A 24,221-nucleotide genomic window follows, 5' to 3' on the forward strand; every position below is an offset into this window, starting at 1 on the left:
ACACGTTTATTTACTCATCCATCCCTCCATCTTTCCAGAGAGAAGACAGGACTTGCATTTCTCTGTCTCTGTCGCTCTGTTTGTCCTGACAGCCTGATTTCAGGACAGATGTAATTGATTATGTTTCTTGAATGTGTCGATGTGTGTCTGTGTGCGTGTGCCAATGTGTTGAAGAGAACGTCTGTGAAAGAATCAGTATATGAACGTATCCCAGCATCAGAGGGCCCGTTCAGCCGCCCTACTCGACTCTCACAGAAAAGGCACTTTAGATTATTGAGGATGACTATAGCCCTTAATATTTTAGAAGCGTTTTCTTGAAGCAATATACTGTATGTAGTAACCGATTCCGCTTGTTTTAGCTGCTCTGCTCTTCCAAGCGAGTTCGAGAGAGAGAGAGAAAGTGACAGAGAGGACTTTCCGAGAGAGAAATCTGGTGCGGTAGTAGGGACAGTGTTCCTCCTGATCGACATCCTTACACAGCCCAACACATGCATACGCACATGCACAGTGCATCATGGGAAAATGTTCGGTATGGAACACCATTCTCTCACCTGAGGCCGCACACGTCTTCCACCTGCTGCTCGTAGTAATGGTTTTAATCATGTGAGATGCTTCACAGTGCTGATGTGAGTGTGATTCAGTCCAAAGTACACTCGACAAAGTCTCAATCATGATATGTGAACATAATGTGGCAGTGTGTGTGTGTGTGTGTGTGTGTGTGAATACAGCTCCATCCAGAAAGAGCTCAAATGTACTACGTATAATCTCATTGATCGTATTTATTAGGTTATCGTGATTCGAATTTAAAGTGCAAGGTTATTCTTCCCTGAACTAAGAGGAAGTACGATCACCCCCCTGTATGTGTACAAATATGCTGCTTTTTATCATCTCTGCCCCCTTACATCACTCTTTGATTGTAAAATTAGTACACATAAAATAGGGTGTCTGTGACTTTGTCATGCTATAAAGAAAAAGATTGTATATATATATATTTGTATATATACTAGTAAACGAGATTTACTTCTATGAACTGCAGCGTCTAATTACACAAAGAAAATATATCATTTTTATCAACTTATGAAAATGTAACAAGTTAAAAAGTTGTTTTAAAGTCCCCCTGGCTGAATTTAGGTGGTTAACATGCGCGTTAGCCGCCTTTTCCGAGATCTCTTGCATATGGAAAGCAACTTTTACTGTTTACAGTTTGTTTTTTGGGCCAGGGAGAAAGATCAGGATCCTTGTAAAAAAGAAATCACCATTAAAATACTTCTGTGTTTAATTTAGATGTTAAGAGAACAAAGACCATGACTTTCCCCCTAAAATAGTTCAAATATATATGTGCAAATTATATTTACACAGATATGATACAAACAAAAATATCAGAGTAAACAAGAATCGTTAATAAACATTACAATTTGTCTGTTTTTAAGGTGTTTTTTTCCACTTGTTTATACTGATGGTCCTATACGGCTTTAATTTACGTTGTAAATCATTTTGGTGAGGTCAAGCATTTAATCTCTGGCTCTGTTTTCACCACACAAATTTTATCTTCTGAGTTTAAACTCTGACTGGCCTCATTGTCTATGCAACAGCATCATATTCAAACTAAGACCAATGTCTGAACTTGACATTAGACCTTGTAGAAACTAGTCCTGTGAATCTAAATCTGTGAATAATCACATTCATTATAATCTAACACTGTCAACAAACCTCTGCTTGGAAGATAAAAAAAAACATTAGGACTCATCTGATGGGTTTTTGTGACAGTTTTTTCTCACTGTGGGTGCCTTATGAATGCATGTAATAAGCAGATGCAGGCACTTCATCCAGTATTACATTCAGTATGTTTCAGATAAAACTTGCATTTATGAATTCAGTTAGTTTTGATCACAGAAAGCATTGCTTACAGACGCTTGACCCCTGATCAGCTCCAGTTAAACATGCAAATATTGACCTGCATGTTGGCTGTTGAGCTGATTATGTGCATTTGCTTTCAGAAGTAGTTAGTTCCTGCGGTCACATGACACAAAACAGCCCTTTATGACAGCCAAAAACAGTCACACACTGGCTTAGACTTATTATGGCGGAGTCAAATCTGGATGTGTCTTTGATTATAATGTCATAGAAACTGCATAAATGGGGTCTAAACCTGTTTTGCACTATGTATCTGTCTGATAAATGTGATTGAATGAATGTCTGTTACCAAAATGTTGCTCTGTATGTCTCTGTCTTATCTTTGCTGAAGCAAATTCACTCCTGACAACCAGTCAACCAAGTCCCCCCTCCCAAAACATAGCCACAAAAAACAAAAATTTGAAATCATTTTCACACTCTTGTACATATGCAACATTTGTTTCAGAGTTACATTGACTATGGTCTACCTGCAAAAAGCACAATTTTTCCCCAAACAACAATCTGGAGTATTAAAAAAGACACTGGGCAGCACTACACCATGATCCCTGCATTTCCTAAAGCTGCCACATGTGGTCAGTGTTGCAATTTCACTGCAGTGCTAAAATAACTTTTATTTGAACTCTTCAACTCTTTAACCCAGCAATGCTAATATACAGAGTCACTACACTGCATATGTCAGTGATTTTTAGACCATGTCGTCAGTTTTTACTTTGCTAAACCTTCTTTTGTTTCTTTAGCAGTGCCACTCACTTATCTCCCCAGCTTGACCTCACCAGCAAGTCTTTATATTTTAATTCATTTCTGAAAGAATGGAGAAAAAAAAACAAAAGAAAAAAAAAAAACAAAAAAAAAACACAAGCCCTAAAATACACAGTGTGGGTTGCCCTTCTTTATTCAAAGTTCACACATTACATCAAAGAAAAACACTATTAAGTTGCATGAAAGAGAATATAGAGGTGATTTCTATGCAACAGCTGTGCATGTTTATCAAAAGGGTTTCAATCTTCAGCAAAGCACTGGGTTTGGATGATGATGATGATGATGATGGAGAAATGAGTGGAATGAGCAGATCACTTGTATAGCTGAAATTAAACATTAAATAATTTATGTACTGATATCTGCACTACTTCATAAATACAGGTTGTATATATCACTGTGCTGTGGAGTTTTGATTTTGGTGACTGTGTCTTATTTGCAGGTATGTTTAAATTATATTTATTCATCTATACAATTGTTTGAAAAATTGGCCCTTTACTAATGATTACTTGACAGTCCACTTTTAAAGTACATCACTTTACATTTAAACATCAATAATTAAAAAAAACCTTCACAGATCATTTAAAAAGAAACCTCTTTAAAAGACATGACTGAGCGGTATAGGCCTACAGATAAAGAGAAGTTGCGTCCAAATAATAACACTATGCACTTACACTATGTACTCATCCATGTAGTGTGTACATTTTATAAGGTTATTTTGTCATTAAACATCAACATCATATCCCCCTCCCCCTCCGCAAGGTAATTAAAGCTGCAACAGTTGAGTGCATGAAGTGTCCAACATTCCACACTTCATTTTTTCCATTAACTGGGTATTTAAAGTGCAATAATTTTTTACATTTTCAGTGTGAACACACTACTCACACTATTTGTACTTAAAAACATCATAGAATAGTGCATACGTGAATTGGGATGCACCTAGAGAATGTATTATTTATAAGAGACAGTGTTAAGTCACATTTTAAAGCTAACGTCTTGCCTCAATGTAACTTCTCAAATGATTTCCCTTTCTGACTTGACTATTTCCAGCATTTTCCATGTTCAGTTTAGCATCTGCAAAAGCTATAGTTTGAACTGTATTTTGAACTGGTGGAACAAACACATTTGACCACTGCAAGGAAATTTGCGTAAGCAATAAAATACCCATTTAATAGTTATACACCCTAATTATTTATATAATAATGCTTTATATCTCTTAGGTTTCAGGCAAATATTAGAGGAGAAATGCAAAAATGGATATACTTCATCAGTACATAGAGTATAGAGTAGACCAGTGCTTTAAGTGGCCCAAAAGAGGTGCCGGTACTCTATTATAGCCTAAAATTATATATAATTTATATATATATATATAGGAGCCAGTGTTGTACGTGTATTGCGGGCTGTCACCAGGTGGGGGCAGTGTGGGCACAGAAGGTTTTTAAACAGGTGTTTTACACATAGAGGAACTTGGCTTGGTGGAGGGGAACGCATGCAGTTTTTTTTTACCACACACACATACGGGCAGTGGAGGCCTCACGTTGGATGTCCTTTACCTTTATCATTATCATTGTGTAATTTAACCATTTGCATTATATTTAATAAAGTAATCAAAAGATCAACTAAGAGAGAACTTTGAGTGTGCGTAAAGGATGCGTTGGATAACCAAGCCATCAGCAGCTATTGGAGCTGCTGCCACAATATATATATATATATATATATATATTTTTTTTTTTGATGACTCCCCTTATCCCCTGAGGTAACAACAATATTGAATGGGGTTTTATATACAACAGTCAACAGACGACCTAAAAAATAATAAATCCTTTTATTAGTTTGAGGATTTGCTTGAGCTAGAAAGAGCTACTGAACATAAATAAAATGTGCAAAAGGGTATTGAAATTTTAACAAAATGTACATAAAATAATATGGGACGAATTAAGAAACGTGCATTGTGAAGGGCGCTCTGAAAAGCGACAGCGCAGGCAAAGGATTAAAACCTCTATTAAAACAGATGAGTCCAAATGAGCGTACCGGTACGCTAAAAGCACGTTCTGGGCGCACGGAGAGGTGGCGGTACGCTCAAGAGCTATATTTGGAAGTGGCGGTACTGAGTACCGGTGCGTACCGGCCCACTTAAAGCACTGGAGTAGACTTTATAAATTAGACTCTATAGTAGACTTTTTCTTCATTCATCATCCACATCACATAAATGGTTTATTATAATCAGACTATTTCTATTTTCATACTTTATATAAACCTATATTCACACTCTATAATAGCTAATAATAATTTAGCATTGCAGTAAATTATGTGGACAGAGCGAAAGGTGTGTACTGATCCTCAATGCTGGGAGGATTTTCTGGAAAACCAGTTTGGTTTGTTGGGTAAATGTTCTGTTGGAGAGAGAGACAGAGAGAGTTTTAAAGTTTAAAATGTGTTACTAAGCATTAGGACATACAGCAAACAGAAATCATATGCATAACTTTTCATGCAGGAAATGTTTTATTTAAATGATTTTAAATAATATAGATTATAGTTAATCTATACCTACTTTTATGTATTTTGACATCCATTTTCTTCCCCTGTAAAATAATGATTACAACATGAGTTTACGAGTGACACGTTTTTCAAATGTTACATTTTATGACAGTTTTCGTATTTTGGATCATATTGTTAAATACCTGTTCTATTAACCAATGCACAACTTTTTTATATGCATCTGAATTCTTCTGACACTTCAGTAATCCTCCATCCTCATAGAACAGACAATCCACTGTGAGCATGTCTGTCCTGGTAACACATTTGCTGCTGTCTGGTACAATTTTCTCTGGGTCAAACGTGTGATGAAGCACCACTAGAACAACCAGCTTAGAGTCTGTTCAAGGACAAACAAATATGAAACACTTATAAATGTATCACCTTGACTCAAATTACTCTTAAAAAAAATTAAAATAATGTGATGATCACAGAACCTGTAGAGTAATTGAAATTGTTCAGTGCTGCTTCAATGTCAGTTCCAGCTCGAGAAACAATAGGACAGAAAACCAAAATAATGTTACTCTCTTCCACTGTAGCAGCTTCTCCCAGATTCTCAATTTTTTCCTCCAGAATGTTGATAAAATCCTTATCACAATTATTTGTCTTTCCAGCCAAAATGGAGGACACTTTGACCCCCTCTGGAAAATAAATTGGGATGGACTAAGTAAAATGGGAATGTACAAATAAGATCATAAAAATAGATGCAAGATAAAAACACAGTTTTAAAAATCAGTTCCATTCTTTGGAATGGTGTCCTGAAAGATGAGTTATAATCAAAAAGTCAAGCATGTAATATGTGTAAATAAACAATTGGTTATTATAAGTGATTCCTCAAAAAAAACAAAAACAAAAAAAAACTCACTTTTACTAGAATTGTTCTCCCCTCTTGGCCACATTTTCCAAACTGACTGAGATTCACCTTCATTCTGTAGATGTGTTTACCAGAGAAATAAAAAAGTCTGACATTTTAAACACAATCTTAGGTGTAACAATTTAAGACAGGGGCCTTCATTTATAAAATGTTGTATAGAAACAGTCCTACATTTAATCTTACAATCATTTCACAACTATACGTACATTTTATTCATAGAATGAACCTACGCACAGAAAACATGTGTAAAACACGTGTTCAAAACACACCTCTCTTTCAGATGTGAAATGTATAAATTGCAAATGATTTTGAACTTTGAACGCAGCTGAATGGTTTTAGTTCTCTGCCTTGTAAACAATGCCTAATTAATGTCATTTACCTTAAAAAATCACCAGTCATCGTTTAAATCCTTTAATTTACAATCGTGAGCTGCAAGAATAGCTTAGATTTCCAAAAACCTGCAATACACTGACGAGGAAAAATGCGTCTGCTCTGACCCTGGCGTGACACTAAGCATTTTTCCATTTTAAAGACCATTTATATAAATATATGCGTTGGCGATTTATATGTACGCACACTCTAACATCAAATCTGTGCATATACATGCTTTATAAATGAGGCTTACCTTATTTGATTTGTGTGGGTTTTCATTTCGGTTTTGTCCGGGCCCTGAGTTTGTAAAACATTTTGGTAAAATCAGTAGAAATGAAGATAAAATGATTAGACAGAATACATTCTAGAATGTGTGGTACATTGCAACATTGTTTGTTATCTGCTCTGAATGCACAGCCCTCATTTCAACTGAAACTGAAACCTTGATCATGGCTGACCTGCTCCATCCACTGTCTTCATGTGGATAATGTGCATGTTAATGTAAAGATTTAACTTTGGAATACACAAAAATTATTTATTTAGATGTATCCTGAGAAACTATGAATGTGATATACCATAAACACCCACCATTGTCCAGTAATTTCTGATCTGAACATCCTGGTTGTTGATTGCTCAAATGCTCCTGTTGCATGTCGTTCTCCTCAGTCTTTGTCTGTTTCTCTGTCTGCAGCACTGAAGAATTACTATTCTGAAGATCTCTTTTTTCTAGACTATGGAAAACTGTACACACAATTCCCAAAAAAAAAATCAAGCATAATGTATCCTTAATAAACATTCATATATACAAGATAACCACATTTTATTTATTTTATATTGAATAGATCAAGTGTTTAAACTTCATTTATTTTAAGCTTTTTTTCAGATGGAGTCCACTGAGTTGCTTGTGTTTGTTCTGATTATTGACACACACACAAAAAAAGTCCTAACAGATCTCACCTGCCGATAAAGCAGAATTTGCCATTTCTGTTCTCTCTTCATCAGTCCATTTTTTGTCAACCTGTTGAAGAGAAGAACATTGTCCAACAACCTTATATGAAATACAAACTTTTGTGAAATACTCATATGACTGTTCAGGTTGATATAAGTACTGTTGAGTAGTATTGTTGACTATGGTGAGAATATAATCTATATAAGTAAGCAATCAAATTCCACTAGGTTTGATGATATAACACTCTCAGAAAAAAATGTTCAAAGATGTTACCTTCAGTGGTACAATAGCGTGTCACTGGGACAGTACCCTTAAAGGTACTTCTTTGTATCATTTACTCATTGTAGTACCATTATACTACTCTACTATGAGGCATCTTTTAGGTGTAGATAAGGTACAAAGTTGCCCCTTTAAGGGTACTGCCCTAGTGGTAAGCTGTGACTGCAAATGTTTTTGACAGTAGAAGACAAAATTGGACAACAACAACCTTCTAGTTAAAGCGCTCTGGATGATTAGAATCAATGAAACCAGATTAGAGAGAACTTCACTGAATGAAGGTGTGGACCTTTTGAGGTTTTGTATTAAAAAAATGCAGATTATTTTTTGCAATGGCAAATTAAATTAAAATTATTATATAAATTAAAAAGAAAATTATTTAAATAAATCTTATTGGAGCAAAGTGAACTACAGAATATACTTTCATTTATTTACATTTGTTTCATAAATATTAGAAACATATCTGTATTTACTGTATAAAAATACTGTAATAAATAAAAAAAAATACTGTATTTAAAGTAAAATGTATATTTTTCTGTTACCTTTTTGGACCTTTTTACATCTTCATCAGTCTTGAATGCTGTTGGGAAAATATGAGTAACAGTGAAATCACATGAAAATATTTAAAATAATAGAGTGATCAGAAAAATATGTTGAAAATTTTAACCAGTTAAATTCAGAGATAGAGAAAATACTGATAATTGGGAAATTGAGGGATTGAAATTTAGCACTCAATATCTTATGAGGGTTTGTTAATTTAAGTTATTTTTTTGCACATTGATAAGACAGTCTTAAAAATACATTTGTAAGGCTGAAAATATCCAAAGATATTTTAAAATGAACAAAGACATTTGCTTTATTGTTTCAACCCCCCCTCTTTTGCTATAAGGGCCATTTGGAAAGCACAAAGGTGTTGAAAGTGATGAAGGCCTATAGTCAACGTTTCTTTAGTCATTCGGCAAACCTACAGTCTGAACCCCTGTAGGAGCTCCACCATTACACATTTGAACTAGGTCTCATTTCTTATTTCTACAGTTTACTGATCACAAACTGATGAGAGATCAGTGACAAACCAATGCTTAGCAAACCTCTAGATTTTAGTTCATTCTGACAGGTGATTAGAGCTGATGTAGAATGGGGTTATATGAAACACTCACATGTGTGTATTGTTATCTCCTCTGTTCTGTTGTCACTGATGACCTGACACAGGTAATCACCAACATCTAATTCCTTTAGTTGTAAAGATACATTTCCTCTCTCCAGCTCATCAATGGATAGACTCACTCTGTCCTCATATCTTATCCCCTCTATCAACCGTTTGTTCTTATAGAAACAAACACAATCTGTCTCCTTAAACCACCTGATCTCCATGGCAACAGCACTGATGTTATGAGACAGATGGCACAGAATGGTATCCGATTTAGTTTCTTCAGAAAGAACTATCTGAAACTCATCTGTGTTGGGAAAAAAGAGAAAAAATGTGGACTTGCATAAATGATTATTATTTTTATATCATATTAATGGTATTTTTGATTATGAAGGAAAATAAAATAGATTTTTTAACAGAACTTACTGTTGTTTGAAGCTTCCATTTTGCCTCCTTAACAGGAACTTAAGACACAAAGTGACACAGAATGAGCTTTAAGCTTTAAGTGCCATGTTGGGGATGATAATCCCTAATGTCAGAGGTGCAAAGCCCCGATTTCAAACATGCGCAAATTGATATGGGCATAGCAGTTTCAACTTCAATGTACATTATTATGCAGAGGGTATGCATTGACGTCACTTTCCCACATGGAACATGCTCCCTCAGCCAGAATGAGTGGCAAAGGAATCGTGTTTCCAGACATTTATGTGTGCCTGATTTGGATGCCGGGGAAACACAAAGTAAATTTGAATGTTTTATAGGTAGGTCTAAATCCGGGTGATTACTTATATCAATGTAATATCATCCAGTCCTAATACTTGTAGGCTATAGTTTTTTGGAAGTGTTTGTTTAAAAACACCCAATTATGAATATAACATAAGTAAATATTTAATTGATTTAATATTTAATTGAGTTGTCAATACAATATATAACAATACAATATATAGGGTATGATTTTTACCCAAAAATTCAACATATTGACCAAATGATAACTGCAAATCCATGTTTCACTGCCTGGAGTCCAGTTGTTTCTGTGAATTGCAGTGATTCATTTGCTTTTCTTTTCTTTAGCTTTCGGCAGTCTGTAAAAATATACCTCAGATTTTTTTGTCAAATCTATTTGTACAGTCAATCTCAAAGCTCTTTCCAGTTTTAGAAGAGTTTTGTGTGTTTTTCACGGCATTCACGTTGAAAAGCTGCCACTCAGTCTTTTTGACACTCAGTGGGCGTAACTGCAGTCACTCCGGCTGACGGTGACGTCATGTGCATACCCTCTATTTTAATTCTTAAAGGCATCTTTCACTGTTACGCAGACTGAACAATTAAAATTTCCAGCCCTACGACTTCACACTGTAATTTTGTTGTTTTTTCTTTAACGGTAAAACTTTCGACAGATGCTAGTGATTGGAAGTTTGATAGTGTCCAGTCACATGATCTGTCAGTGGCTGGGGGGGCTGTACTGCCCTGTTCAAATACCCAGGGTGCTTCTCAATTCTTATTTGTGCATCCTCGTTTCCTTTCCTTGCTTCCTTCCCTCGCGTCTTAGCTCCACCTCTTCAGGATGCGAGGGAAGGACGCAAGGAAAAGATGCGAGGACGTAGGAATTGAATCAAGTGAAATGATATATCCTCACTCCCTTTAGCGTCACTTCAAAGCGTCATCAATTGCACTTCAGGGACCTATCCATATGTTAATAAAGTTTGGTTATTTAAAAAAAATATAATAAATATTAATAAAGCAAGATGCCCCATTTAAATATAAGAGGTATAAAGTTTATTTAAACTGTAAAAGTAAAGCATACATTTATATTATTGTGACAGATATGAAGGAGGAGGAGAATTTATACGTGTGTCACGTTTCTCGATGAGAAAGACTTCCGCAAAGGATGCACCTGTGTATCCTCGCTCGTGACTCCTCGGGAAGCCTCCTCACTCCTCGATCCTTGCCTCCTCGCGGCGGTGCAATTAGATAATTGAGAAGTCCTTCAAGATGGCTCAGCTCGATCGTTTTCCGGGTCATAGGATGGAGGGCGGAGGAGCGAGGAGACGAGGAGGGATATTGAGGAGCACTCCCAGCTTTTTTTTTATTATTATTATTATTATTTTCAGTACTTTGCATTTTAAAATACATTTCTAAATGTCTGTTCAGTGGTCGCTATGTAACTAACAGAATACAATTTTAAAATTGTGGTGCTTCTTTAAGTGATGTCGAACACACCTACAGTCTTATGTTTTCCTTGACGTCTCGCGATTTCGGGGCATGCGAGTTCCCGAACATAATGCATGATGGGATACGCTTAGGGCACTGCACTTGTGCATTTCTGGTTTATTATTTTAGGTTTTAGAATTGTGCTCGCGAGCGCGCACTTTACGGCCTCTATGCGCCATCGACGATGCGGCAAAGCCACTGGAAGGCAAGCCTGCAACCTTTAGCCAAAAAGGTGTAACGGCTAAAGCTAACGCTCCGGCTCTGGCCGGCGGTACCCAGGGAGGGAGACCAGAGGCCATTACACGATAGGCTGAGAGGGTTTAGGGTGCCATTTGGGATCACTCAGCAGTCTTGTGCACTTAGGCTACTTCCTGTCGCGTGCACGCGCTCTCAAGTGGCCAAGATCGCAAGATGTGGATATTTGGACTGGGTATAAGTTGTTTTAGTGAAGTAGGCCATAGTTGAACTTGGAAATCCAATGTTTATATTTGTGGCGGTTTTTCAAAGAAAATTGGATTGGATCATCACCCGATCAGTAGATAGCCTACACACTTTTTCAGTTTAGCAAATTTGGTCAGTCTGACAGTGCCAGTATCAACGACAGTGAAAATAAATTACAGTAAATGTTAACTTGTAGATTTCGGTTGTTAAGTGACATTTTGTGTATGGTTAGAATGTATGTTAGCATTAACTTACCTTTCTTCAAATCTTCTGCCTCAGCTGAAGTGCAGCGCCGAACTAAATCTGAACAGAACAACCCTCACTTCGGTAAAGTTGGTTTTATATTCGCACATTCGGACTTCTGATAAATTCCGACTTTCCAATAAATGTGCAATAAATTAATGTTTGCGAATTTTAAGCAGCGACATGATATTGACAACCAACGATTGTCAACTTACAACATTTTTCACAGTCGATCAAAATAGGCAAGTATTGATTTAATGTCATATTTACTTGTGAATGTCCACTGAATGTCCAAATGTGTGATTAACAAGGCTATTGAATACGGATGTCCGAATGTGCGAATATAAAACCAACTTTACCCAAGCACAACCCTCTGAGGAAAAATACTTTCACTTTCACTTTACTGAGGTTAAACACTTCCCACACACTCCAGCAAACCGACATGTAGCTTTTGCTGTTTATATCAATAATTAATATCAAGTATCCTGGGTGTTTCTATTAGGCTACGTTCACACTGCAGGCTGAAACGACCCAATTCCGATTTTTTTTTTTGCCCCATGCGACCTGTATCTGATCTTTTCATGACAGTCTGAACGACACAGATCCGATCTTTTCAAATGTGACCCAGGCCACTTGGGTATGTGGTCCTGAATCCGATACGTATCCGATCTTTTGAAATGCGACCTCCGTCTGAACGGCCAGGCCACATGTAACTTCGGTAAAGTTGGTTTTATATTCGCACATTCGGACTTCCGCTTTCAATAACTTTGTGAATCAGCATTAAAAAAGGCTAATTTAATTTTATTATCGTTACTGACTGTTATGAGCACAAAGTACAACACAATTTTCTGTAGAACTCGACAGCAAACAAACACACTTACCTCTATGGAGTGCTGTGACGTCATTGTTAATCTGAGGCACCGTCTACAAAGTGCAAGTTTCGATTGACAGCGTGATAAAGACTTACTGTCCATGGTACTTAAGTCTAGTGATGGGACGGTTGATACCGAGGCTTCGAGGCACAAATTAATTAATTTAGATGAGATTAGTTTTTATTAGATATAACTGATTCAAGACAAGAGTGATTCCGTATGTCACGGACTTCCGAAGCTTTGGTCAAGTGCTTTTTCAAACCGTAGATATGTGATTTAGATGATTTAGATATGGTGGAGAAACAAGTCTGACCACCAGATGTCGCTAATGCGCATTATGTGGAACTGGAACTGTCTGTGTGCATCAAAACAGCCTTAGACCTTCGATACTGAACTTTTTCAGATAAAATGACTTCATTAAACACTTTTCATTTGTTCTTTACATTAATATAAATATTTTCCAACTTCTTTTGAAAGGCTGTGAGTGTGTTATCAAAAGCTATTGAACTGGAACTGTGTGTGTCCATCAAAAAAAAAAAAAAAAGCCTTAGACCTTTGATACTGAACTTTTTCAGTTAATATGACTTCATTAAACACTTTTCATTTGTTCTTTACATTAATATAAATATTTTCCAACTTCTTTTGAAAAGCTGTGAGTGTGTTATCAAAAGCTATTGATCTGGAACTGTGTGTGTCCATCAAAACAGACTTAAGCCTTTGATACTGAACTTTTTCAGTTAAAATGACTTCATTAAACACTTTTCATTTGTTCTTTACATTAATATAAATATTTTCCAACTTCTTTTGAAAAGCTGTGAGTGTGTTATCAAAAGCTATTGATCTGGAACTGTGTGTGTCCATCAAAACAGCCTTAGACCTTTGATACTGAACTCTTTCAGTAAATATGACTTCATTAAACACTTTTCATTAGTTCTTTACATTAATATAAATATTTTACAACTTCTTTTGAAAAGCTGTGAGTGTGTTTTCAAGAGCTATTGAACTGGAACTGTGTATGTGCATCAAAACAGCCTTAGACCTTTGATACTGAACTTCTTCAGTTAATATGACTTCATTAAACACTCTAACATCAAGATGGAAATATCCTTAATGCAGACAATATTTAAGGACATTGACGAAAAATACTTCAAAATACCAGGCTACATACAGCATTTCAGTGTGAATTGGTTCATTGTTCATTTGTACTCTTAGTTGAGGATCAGCATTCTTGTGCATCATTTGTGAAGTAAGTCTCCTGTGTCCCTCTATCTTGATGCCACTGGTGGTGTAGTGTCAAAAATTCCAGAACAGCCCAAACCGGTGTTGTACTATGCGCTCACTCTTCCAGGAAATGCAGGTCGAGATGCACCACCACTGCCTATTTGTGAAATGCTCTCCAATGAAGCACTCAGTACCACCAATCACATTTTGGCTCATGCAATTCACTTTGCATTTATCAAAGTACACCCAAATAAAAATTCACCAGGTCGAAACTGATAATAGCTGGGCTTTAATACAAAGTGTGATGCTCGCTTTCAACAAAGAGCACATCAGCACTTACCTCAACAGAGCATATAACTTCTGCATGAACAAAAAAATCAGTGGATGAAATGAAGTCATACTGTACTACACATTTGCTCTGCTCACATCCTGAAAGCTGTCAGACTGGCAATCTGTAGGCAAACAGATGACAAAGGACTGAGATACTATGCCATATATGCTTTTGCAAGACAAAATGCCAGCAACATGACTTAATCAAGAAAGATGTTCCGTGCATTATGTGCCTTGCTCACAACCCAACAAAACACAGACCTCATCAAAGAAAGTCTGCGTATTTGGAGAGTGTCATTTCAAGATCCAAAGAGGAGCCACTGGAAGAAACTCCCCAATCTGAAGACTAGGAAATGTGTGAAAGGGAAGACAGAACACATGCAATGACCATTCGTGGCAAATTACAATTCTATGCCTTTTTTCAGCTGATTATGAAAGAGGTGAAGGAAGAAATGGTTGATGATGACACAGGGTTGGCAACAGAAAACAACCCATACTTTTGTCCAGGCATCCCCCAGTCCTCTTTGGTATACCTTGCTATCTTTCCTCTTTGGAGTGTTGAGAGACCTGATGGATGAATGTCATGAACAGTACATGGAGACAACAAAGAAACAACCAAAAACAAGAGATGCCAACTGTCACATTGAAAGGTGGTTTGGAATTGTCAAACATTCCATAATGCATAAAGAAAAAAAAGTCAAACCAGGGACCTTCATAAGAAAAATGCACAAGTCTCTACAAGCGAGGTATACAGAGCATATCATCAAGCATGAACTCCCTCAAAAGCTTGTGCGGCAACCTGAGGCACCTTTGAACCTTGATCAGTCTCAAGAAACTTGGAAGAAGGAAGAACGTTTCCCATCCACCAAATCCAAATTCTTTTCTGTTCCACATAAAATACCTGCTCCCCAAAAAGAGGATCAAGAAGGATGTGGAAGTGGAAACTTCAAGTTCTGATGCATGTCAGCCTCCTGCAGATGGACTCCATGTAGATGAACAGGTGATGAAGTCATTAGAACAAAACGTTAAACTATTAATTGCATATATGAAGGTACGCTATTATTTACTCTATGAACTTCATATTATTACAGATCCAGATGCTATTGAAGAAGAAGGAACATACAGAGCTGCTAGTTGTTGTAATTGTTCAGACTCCTAGCCAGGATCTCGAGTTCCTTTTACATCACAAGGAATTCAATGCACTGAGGCCACATGAATGGTTATTTGGAGAGGTACACATTACAGAACAAAAATCTAAATGCATAATTACAATTATATTTGAATGTAACAGTAAATGTTGTCCTCAATGTATGTCAATCAAGTAATGTGATTCAAATTGAAATGCTTTATCATTTTAGACTATTGAGTGCTATTTCATAACTGTACTTAATAAGGAGGATGCAAATCTCTACCAGCTAAGCCATGACACCACAGGTGTCATTTTAAATGGCACAAGAGAGCAGATGGAACAGCAAGGATTTTGAAGAGTGCAACTACTTATGATATTTAATTTTCACATGTACACTGCACAGACATGATCTTTTAAATTTTTGATAAACAGGTCAACTTACAGCAATATGATGGGGTCATCACTTTTGTCAATATCACCAAAAATCACTGGAGGTTTGTGGTAAGTAAAAGAGTTCTAATTTCAATGATAAGCTACTACATATGCCCATTTAGACATGTTTGATCTTTCAGTGACATTTATTTGCTAATTTATTTGTTTCTTTTTATCCAATTTAGTTTGTATATGCTCAGACTGACACCCTTTTCATGCTTGACTCTCTGAGTGGTACAAATGAAATGAAATGAAAAGGCATGCCAAAAATTCGGGTATGATAGTCTGTTTTAAAAAAGATATTTAGCATGTGTAGATCCAAAACAGTAATAATGGAAACTAAGCAAAGTTCATGTTGTGTAAGACTATAATCACACACTGCAAAAAGAATTACCCCCAAAAGAGAAGCAATGCATTAAGTGTGAACGCAAAGAAATGCGTCACAAAGATGATCAATGCTCAAACTGTGGATACAGACAAAGAGATCCAGTAAAAAATGGCTGTGAAATCTACAGTTATTTACTGTCGATTTCACAGTAACATTACTGTATAAGATTTTTACAGTAGAATATTGTAAAGTTTACAGTAAGACTGTAAAAATCACAGTAGTCCAAGAATTACAGTTGAAATCACAGTAGTCAAAGCATTACTGTAAAAAAATCACAATTTAGCCACTATAGTACTGTAAATAGTAAAGTAAACTACTGTAATTTTCCTTTTTTTTATCATATCTTTCTTTGTACCCCTTTCACATGGACGGCTCCAGATTATTGTTGTTCAGAATTCATTACCGGAATATGATGTAAATACTCGATAGTGAGCTTTAAGTAAAAGTGTAATATTAATAAATTAAAATGTGTCATGTAACTTGTACTCTGATGGACCTGCTGCAGGAGCTTTCTATTCCATACAATATATATTTTTTAAAGAATTCACATTAGATTCCAAGAATATGTTTTGTTTGTTTGTTTTGTGACCGTAAATGGGTGTTTGGGTGTAGGTGTTAACAGGGCAATAAAATATTTGATAAGCCTTATCTTAATCTCCAAAGTCTCCCCTGACATGGTCTAACAATATAGGCTTCATAAATGCATAATTTTTTTAGATATCATCCTCAGATTTGAACTGAAGCATGACCATTGGTTATAAGTTGCAACCCAGCAAACACAGTACATTGTGACGACGTCGTCAGTGTTAGTCGTCATTTGGTCAGTGTGACATTACTTTATGACAACGTTATGAGGACGTCGTGGTAATGTTCCATTTTTTAGAATCTTGGCTAACGTTCCAGAAACGTCGTGGGCACGTCCTCAAAAGACGTCGCTGGTTAATCCCACGGAGAATGTTGTAGCGACGCGATCCATGGTCTCCTGATAACATTCCAGACGTGTAACTTTTTGTGTTCAAAATGTACAAAAAAATCTACAATGGGAATGTACAACATGAATCTATTTTCCATACCGTGTTTTTGTCTTACCCTGAATTATTATGGTACACCTAGAATAAGTGTGTATATTTGGATTATTTTAGACCGTGTAGAAACCGCTGCGGAGTAGCACAAATACCTGCGTGACTCGTCATAGAGATAACAGAGAGAAGTAGCTCCGGCTACAGTGTTCTTCCGCAAGATATGCCGTTTTGTTTATGAACTGCTAGAGTGCCAAAAGACTTGTTTATATATTATATATATATGTCGTGTTTGTGAATTACGGATATTTATTGGATGGGGCATGCGCGAGACAAATTCGAACTTTTAAACAAGCAGGTCAAACGGACTTTAGGAGAATCTGAGTACTGCGCATGCGCATCAACGGTCGACCTCCAGCAGACGGACACAGAGTAAAAGGTAAGCCCTGCAAATCTTCTTTTATTCATCGTTTTTGCCCATATGACACTAAATATCACTTGTGACGAGTAATGTTAGTGCAGTGTTTTTGGTTTTCTAAATGTATTTAATAAATAAATTCCGTTTTGGTTATGTGCGCACGAGCGTTGTCTCCCGTGAGGCGGTAACGTTCAAATCTGAGACAGTTTTACATTTTTCTTTTAGTTATTTTAAATGTAATGTTAACTGTTTAATGCTATAAACAGCAGAATAATCACTTATATTCGTTAAATGGCAACTGTAGTAGAGTGTTTGTTAATTTTAGACCCTGCCTGGTCTCCTGAAGCTCACGTGAACCATTGTGTATAAAACGGTTAACGTTAATCAGACACGGTTAATTACTTAACGATTCGTTTACTAAAATTATTTGTAATGACTTTCAATAATCCTGGTAAGTCAATGATTTAGAGTTGTTCATAACGAAATATTCTCGTTTGTCGCCACTTACTGGTTTAACGTTATGTGTGATTAGTCTATTCATTCCTATCTAACATACTTTTTATTTTCAGTAGCTGAGGAGAGACAGCCATGATGCCATGACAATAATTGATGATTAAAAGCAGGGGTGGGTATTAAATTCGTTTCTGACTGCTATTGATATGTATGTAACGTTCAGTCTTTAATTACCCTTTATATACAACCACATATCATTCAGATAATCTCCAGGTGGACTGCACGGGTCCAGGATCTAGAGATCATCCATCATGAGGACGATGTTCCAGGAGAAGCAGCGTATACTGGGTGAAAAACTATGCCTCATTTTTCCAATATCACAGGTAAGACTAAATGTATTTAAATTGATTTCAATCATGGGTCATGTCTTTCAGGTCTGCTTGATCATTTTGTTGTCCTGGATGTGAGAACATGGTCAAAAGGTGTGTCAATCAGCATCCAGCCATAAAAGCAGCCTTCTCGTTAAAGGGCTCAGAAGGACAAACAGGTAATTCACAGGGTTGAATTTCACAGAGACAAGATGTTAATAATTCTGAATTCAAGGGGTCAGCAATTTTACTATTTGATACATTTACACTTTTTATTTCAGTCAAAATTAAATCTCTGATTGATGAATCTGAACATAGTTGATGTGTACATTTATTTAGAGATCAGATTTGATATCTTAAAATGCACTGTCTGTCCAAAATTACAGACTTTCCTGCTGTTGGTGCATGTTAACCATCATCCTGTCATTGCTTCTTTTATGTTTCAAAAAGCAGACTTTATCATTCCAGGTCCTGATAAGGAGACGCAGAGAACATGAAGCTACAGTATGTGCCGTGCAGCTTATATTTATCAAGCAGTAAAAATGCTCAAAACTAAAAACAAGCATTTAAAAATTTTATGAAAACAGTCATTTATTACACTCCATTCATTCAACAGCAATGGTTGATTTCGTACGTCATTGCATCATTTCTACATCATTCCACATGCTTTACACTTTCAAATTTCTGTTTTAATCAAGTGTTTACATGTCCTATCGAACATATTAGAAAAGGTTTAAACCACCCCTTACATTCAGAATGAAATTTTAAAAAATTTGATTTGGCAAATTTATTCTGAATGACATTGTTGCATGTGACTTAAAGTTCACCCAAAAATGAAAATTCTGTCATCCTTTACTTATCCTTTACAAATGATACACAATCACATCACATAGGCTGCTTGGCAACCCTATATATATATATATATATATATTTTTTTATCTAAAACTATAGCAGCAACATTAGCTGTGTTTACATGGGTTCTAATAATCAGACTAGTAGCACAGATGGAACAAGAAGTCACATGTTAATTGGAATGAATTGGCCGGGTCCAATTGACATTTCATTCGGATTGAAAGAGCATGTTTAAAACTTTTTTTTAAATCTGTTCGATACTATCAAATACAATCCAAAATCTCCTTCCACTCATCATCTTATCCACAAGCTCCTTGTTTTGGCCGTTGAAATTAGCATTTTTACTGCTTAAATATAAACAGCATGGCACAAAGCTTAATGTATTCATTGTCTCCTAATTAGGACCCATAATAGATAAATGTTAAGTCTTGTTTTTAAAAAATCTGTGTAGTGCAGTCGTGCAATGTACCAACTGCTTTGATATGATTATTGGGTTAACTAACTTGTATGCAAAGGCTCACAAACTGTTAGAACTTTCACAGTGTACGCCTGCCAAGACTGTTGTTCATCTTCGAAACATAAGTGAAGATATTTTAATGAAATCTGAGAGCTTTCCATCCCTCAATTTACAGACCATGCAACTAACACTTTGACACTTCAAAAAGTTCATAAAGTGATTGTAAAAGTGATCCATATGAATGGAGAAGTTTATTCCAAATTTTTTGAAGAGACTTGTTCGCTTAATGCAATATACAGTTTGAGTTTAGACTTTTTTCACATATAAACATTAATTAGCAAACAATGGAAAATGGAAGCTCAACTTGTTTGTAAATGCACTAGTGTGTTGAATTTGTTTATTATATAAGGTGATCAAGTTTATTCAGAAAATTTGGACTAAACCTCTTTATTAGATTAGATTTACGATCTGTATGAAATTGTTTTATTTTAAACATCAAAGTGGCAGTTGTGTAGACTGTCAATAAAAGGAACAAAGCTCTCAGATTTCATTAAATTATCTTTATTTGTGTCTTGAAGATGAATGAAAGTCTTAACAGGTTTGGAACGACATGAACTCATGTCATGATAAAAACAATGTTATAACTTACAATATATACATGATAATATTTTAATGATTTCAAAATACTTTGAAGAATACAAAAAACATTTAGGTAATATTTAAATTATTTTTTTTGTGCTTTCGTGTACATGAAGATGTATTTTTTGAGGATGCTGCTATGATAGACCCTAGATTTAAGGGAAAGGTGAAAAATGAGTAAGTCTGACAGTGACACGATTATAAATGTAATTCGGTAATTTAACGGATCTTGCCCAAACTCACCTAGTCAGAGCCAGTTGCATTCAGTCAGTGTTTAAAATCTGTAAGGAAATAGCTAATAGTAAAATTGTTTAGAATATTAAAGTAAAACTACTTTAAAATATTATTATTTTACTATATTTTTCAACAAATGCAGCCTTGGTAAGTGGAAGAGACTGCTTTCAAAATGCAGCTTCTATCAATGTAATCTTCTCTTTCAGCTGCCAGAGGAGGAGGAGGATGATGGCAGTGGTGACCGAGATGAAGAGGAGGAGGAACATGTAAGTTAGACACACTTTCCTCATTCCTTTCTAACAAATAATAAACCTGACTACAACAACTACTACAATAACATTGTTTTTTAGCTTCCAGTTTGCAAAAATCCAAAGTGATCCTTGCCTCAGAAGAGCCTGAGAAAGACACACTTCCTCTTCTCTCACAGCTCTCCATCATCTTCCTCCTCAACACTGTTGGAAAGAGTGTTCTACACAGCTGAGGACACGGTAATGAGAGATCTCAAATTCTTCCTGAGAAAGTCCACATGTTTATTTTCTTGAACAAAAAACTGTACATGTATTTTTGGGTGGGCCAAAGTATTATTTGAAGAAATGCTAAAAATCTCTATATTGCTCTTTATACATATCTTTTACTCTTTATGAGTGTCATCTTCTAGATTTTTTTTATCTTTTGGGAAGCTCAAGGACTGTAAAAGTTCTAGTAAAGCAGTATTAAAGCACATTACCTCAGTATATATTACTCATACAGGACACTTAGGAAATGGTTTAAAACATTTTTTTGCAAATAAAGTAATATTTATTCTTTTTCACATATCATTTTTGTGCTAAATTTTGGAGAGTAGTAATCATAAGAGTATAAATATAATTGATAAAATCATTATTTAACTATACCCATCTCTCTAATGATGAAACACTTTTTCAATAAAAAGAACAAAACATTAATCATTGGTTACATTTATTTATTGATTGTATTGTTTGGTCTATGAATGTGTTTGATTTATAAATTCATGTTCAATTCTCTGTACTCATAACTTAATAACACTTGGTTGCATGGTAATGTTAATGTATTGGCTTATTTTACAAAGTAACAATGCTGATGATTTCATGGATGCAGTTTGTTTCTAGCCATTTTCTATCATACAATTAGAATTTATAATATTTTATAGCAGAGAATTAAGTGTTCAGTTCTGCATAGATTCTGTGCATGGAACACAGAATGTTCGTTTAACTTTGGATGGTATAATGGCATGTTGTCCAATGTCCATTATCCCTTTATGTTGTACCTGTTTTGTCATTCCTGTTCATCAAATGTTTTTAAATAAATAACTGTTAACAATTATCTTATTGTCTGCAGTTGATTGCTATGTTTTAGAATATGGGTGATTCTTTTAATGATGGCTAATATTAAATCACAGTGATACAGTATTTAAATTGTACAGCGAGAAACTGAATTTACAGTGATTACCTGTTATCTACTGTTTATAGTACTGTATTGCATACAATACATAAAAAAAGTAGTGCTTAACTGTTTTTTGTATGTAAATGCAATCGAAATCACAGTATTTTTTTCTTCTACAGTAAAACAATCAATACTGTAAATACAACTAAAATCACAGTGTTTAATTGTTTTTTATTTTACAGTGAATACACAAAATACTGTAAATGGAAGTACAGTACCCTTACTGTAAAATGTATTCACAGTAACTTACTGGCAACAATTAGCCAGTAAGTTACTGTAAATACAAGTAAAATCACAGTATTTAATTGTTTTTGATTTCACAGTGTATACATAAAATACTGTAAATGGAAGTACAGTACCCTTACTGTAAAACGTATTCACAGTAACTTACTGGCAACAATTAGCCAGTAAGTTACTGTAAATACAACTAAAATCACAGTATTTAATTGTTTTTGAATTCACAGTGTATACATAAAATACTGTAAATGGAAGTACAGTACCCTTACTGTAAAACGTATTCACAGTAACTTACTGGCTAATTGTTGCCAGTAAGTTACTGTAAATTTCACAGTAAATTTTTTACAGTGTAGATGTGCTCTACGACTGGGTATTGTTTATCCGGCTGTTGACTTTTTTTTTTTTAAGTGAAAGCATGTGTTTTCACAACTACATTTAATAATTACAACACTGTGCAAATAAATCTAACAACATTTCCTATTTTCCTCCCAGGTTCAATGTGAAATTTATCTGAGGTGGTATCGTCTTAAAGTGCCAGCACAGGAAGAACCATGGACTTGTGATTTGTGTCTGTAATTCAGTTAGAGGAGCTTATGCTGAAAGTGTTCTTACATTGTAAGAAAAAATGTTTATTTGATATGTTATGCAAATGCTTTACACTTTTTTAGTATTTGGTATAGGCTTCATATTGCTGTGTTGCTTGTTGTCCTCTGCTGGTCTTTTATGTGAATGAATTTTGGGGGAAGAAATACTTGCATTTGGGAGGTTGAAATATTTGTGATATTGGGTAGTTTACTTTTTATTATCTACAAAAACATTTAAAACACCTAAAATGTTTTTTTTTCTTCTTTTTTTTTCATAATTAGGATGCAAGTGAAGTGATATGAACAATGTAAGGGTTTTCAATAACAACCTCTTTTACTTTAAGAAAGTGTTGTGGTTTATGCAAAAAAATGACTTGTCAAAGATCTTTGATTACAGAAGTATTTTTACTTTATTGTACAACCAAGGAGATAGCCTCTTCAGGAGACCGCTCCTGATTTCTGCTATCGTCTCACTATATATACAGGCAAAAGCCCTTCGCCATACATTTTATAGATATTCTGAGAAATTTAACATTTACCATGTGACACATATTCTTCAGCTTGAAATATACATTTCCATACATGTAAACACATTCCTAAATTTTCTCATACAGCATACTTTTTTACTAGCAAGCGCACACCCTTTCTGCTCTTTGTTCATGTATGATTATATTTGTGGAGTGAGACATGCTTATATTATGCTGTATTATTATCAATTTTACTATAGTAAAATCTTCTTCAAAGGCAACTATACATTCGTGTTTTACTTTCTTATTATTTTGAACATTATTTTGTTTGTTTTTATAAAAAAATTCATAATCATTTATAGTTATGTATGCAGTTGTCATTGATTTATCATTATTATGGTAGTACTTTAAAACATAAATAATACACAGATACAAAACATAAATTACTCGTTAATCAAACATACTCATAGTGTTTAATATAGTAATATTGACTGTAAAAGAGTAGTTTGTACCCTTAAAGTGTAATAAAGCTATTTTGTATTGACACATTTCTAAAATTAATATCTTTTGAAAAAAGCATCAGAAAAGTCTAAAAGAAGTTGCAAAATATTTATCTCAATTTAAAGAACACAGTCACAGTGTTTAATATAGTAATATTTACTGTAAAAGTGTAGTTTGTACCCTTAAAGTGTAATAAAGCTATTTTGTATTGACACATTTCTAAATTTAATATCTTTGGAAAAAAGCATCAGAACAGTCTAAAAGAAGTTGCAAAATATATATCTCAATTTAAAGAACACAGTCACAGTGTTTAATATAGTAATATTTACTGTAAAAGTGTAGTTTGTACCCTTAATGTGTAGTAAAGCTATTTTGTATTGACACACTATTAAAATTTATATCTTTTGAAAAAAGCATCAAATCAGTGTAAGAAGTTGCAAAATA

General features: G+C 35.0%; 1 protein-coding gene and 2 long non-coding RNA genes across 5 annotated transcripts; 2 read left to right on the top strand and 1 right to left on the bottom strand.

Annotated features, from left to right (window-relative positions):
• Nucleotides 1-2,789: 2,789 nt before the first annotated feature.
• Nucleotides 2,790-12,619, bottom strand: si:dkey-27p18.3 (uncharacterized). 2 transcript variants are annotated; one of them, XM_067406469.1, is made up of 13 exons: nt 12,597-12,619; nt 11,728-11,775; nt 9,250-9,287; nt 8,834-9,130; nt 8,219-8,256; nt 7,409-7,469; nt 7,040-7,192; nt 6,705-6,748; nt 6,071-6,134; nt 5,643-5,846; nt 5,352-5,545; nt 5,222-5,252; nt 2,790-5,063 (listed from the first exon to the last, which is right to left on the bottom strand). In XM_067406469.1, the coding sequence occupies exons 3-13, from the start codon at nt 9,266-9,268 to the stop codon at nt 5,011-5,013; spliced, it is 1,158 nt and encodes a 385-aa protein (XP_067262570.1). In that variant the 5' UTR covers nt 9,269-9,287; nt 11,728-11,775; nt 12,597-12,619; the 3' UTR covers nt 2,790-5,010. The 2 variants fall into 2 exon arrangements, with proteins under 2 accessions (XP_067262570.1, XP_067262569.1); XM_067406468.1 differs by lacking the exon at nt 12,597-12,619 and having other exon boundaries at nt 11,728-12,590.
• Nucleotides 12,611-23,549, top strand: LOC137033955 (uncharacterized). Of its 2 annotated transcripts, XR_010896891.1 has the most exons (5): nt 12,611-15,138; nt 15,230-15,370; nt 15,700-15,768; nt 15,885-15,974; nt 22,718-23,549. It is a non-coding gene; the product is annotated as an uncharacterized lncRNA (long non-coding RNA). The 2 variants fall into 2 exon arrangements; XR_010896890.1 differs by lacking the exon at nt 22,718-23,549 and having other exon boundaries at nt 15,885-16,089.
• Nucleotides 17,797-18,510, top strand: LOC137033661 (uncharacterized). The gene is made up of 3 exons (XR_010896870.1): nt 17,797-18,149; nt 18,240-18,325; nt 18,412-18,510. It is a non-coding gene; the product is annotated as an uncharacterized lncRNA (long non-coding RNA).
• Nucleotides 23,550-24,221: the final 672 nt, after the last annotated feature.

The sequence above is a fragment of the Chanodichthys erythropterus genome, chromosome 13 (assembly GCF_024489055.1).
Source record: "Chanodichthys erythropterus isolate Z2021 chromosome 13, ASM2448905v1, whole genome shotgun sequence".
NCBI lineage: Eukaryota > Metazoa > Chordata > Actinopteri > Cypriniformes > Xenocyprididae > Chanodichthys > Chanodichthys erythropterus.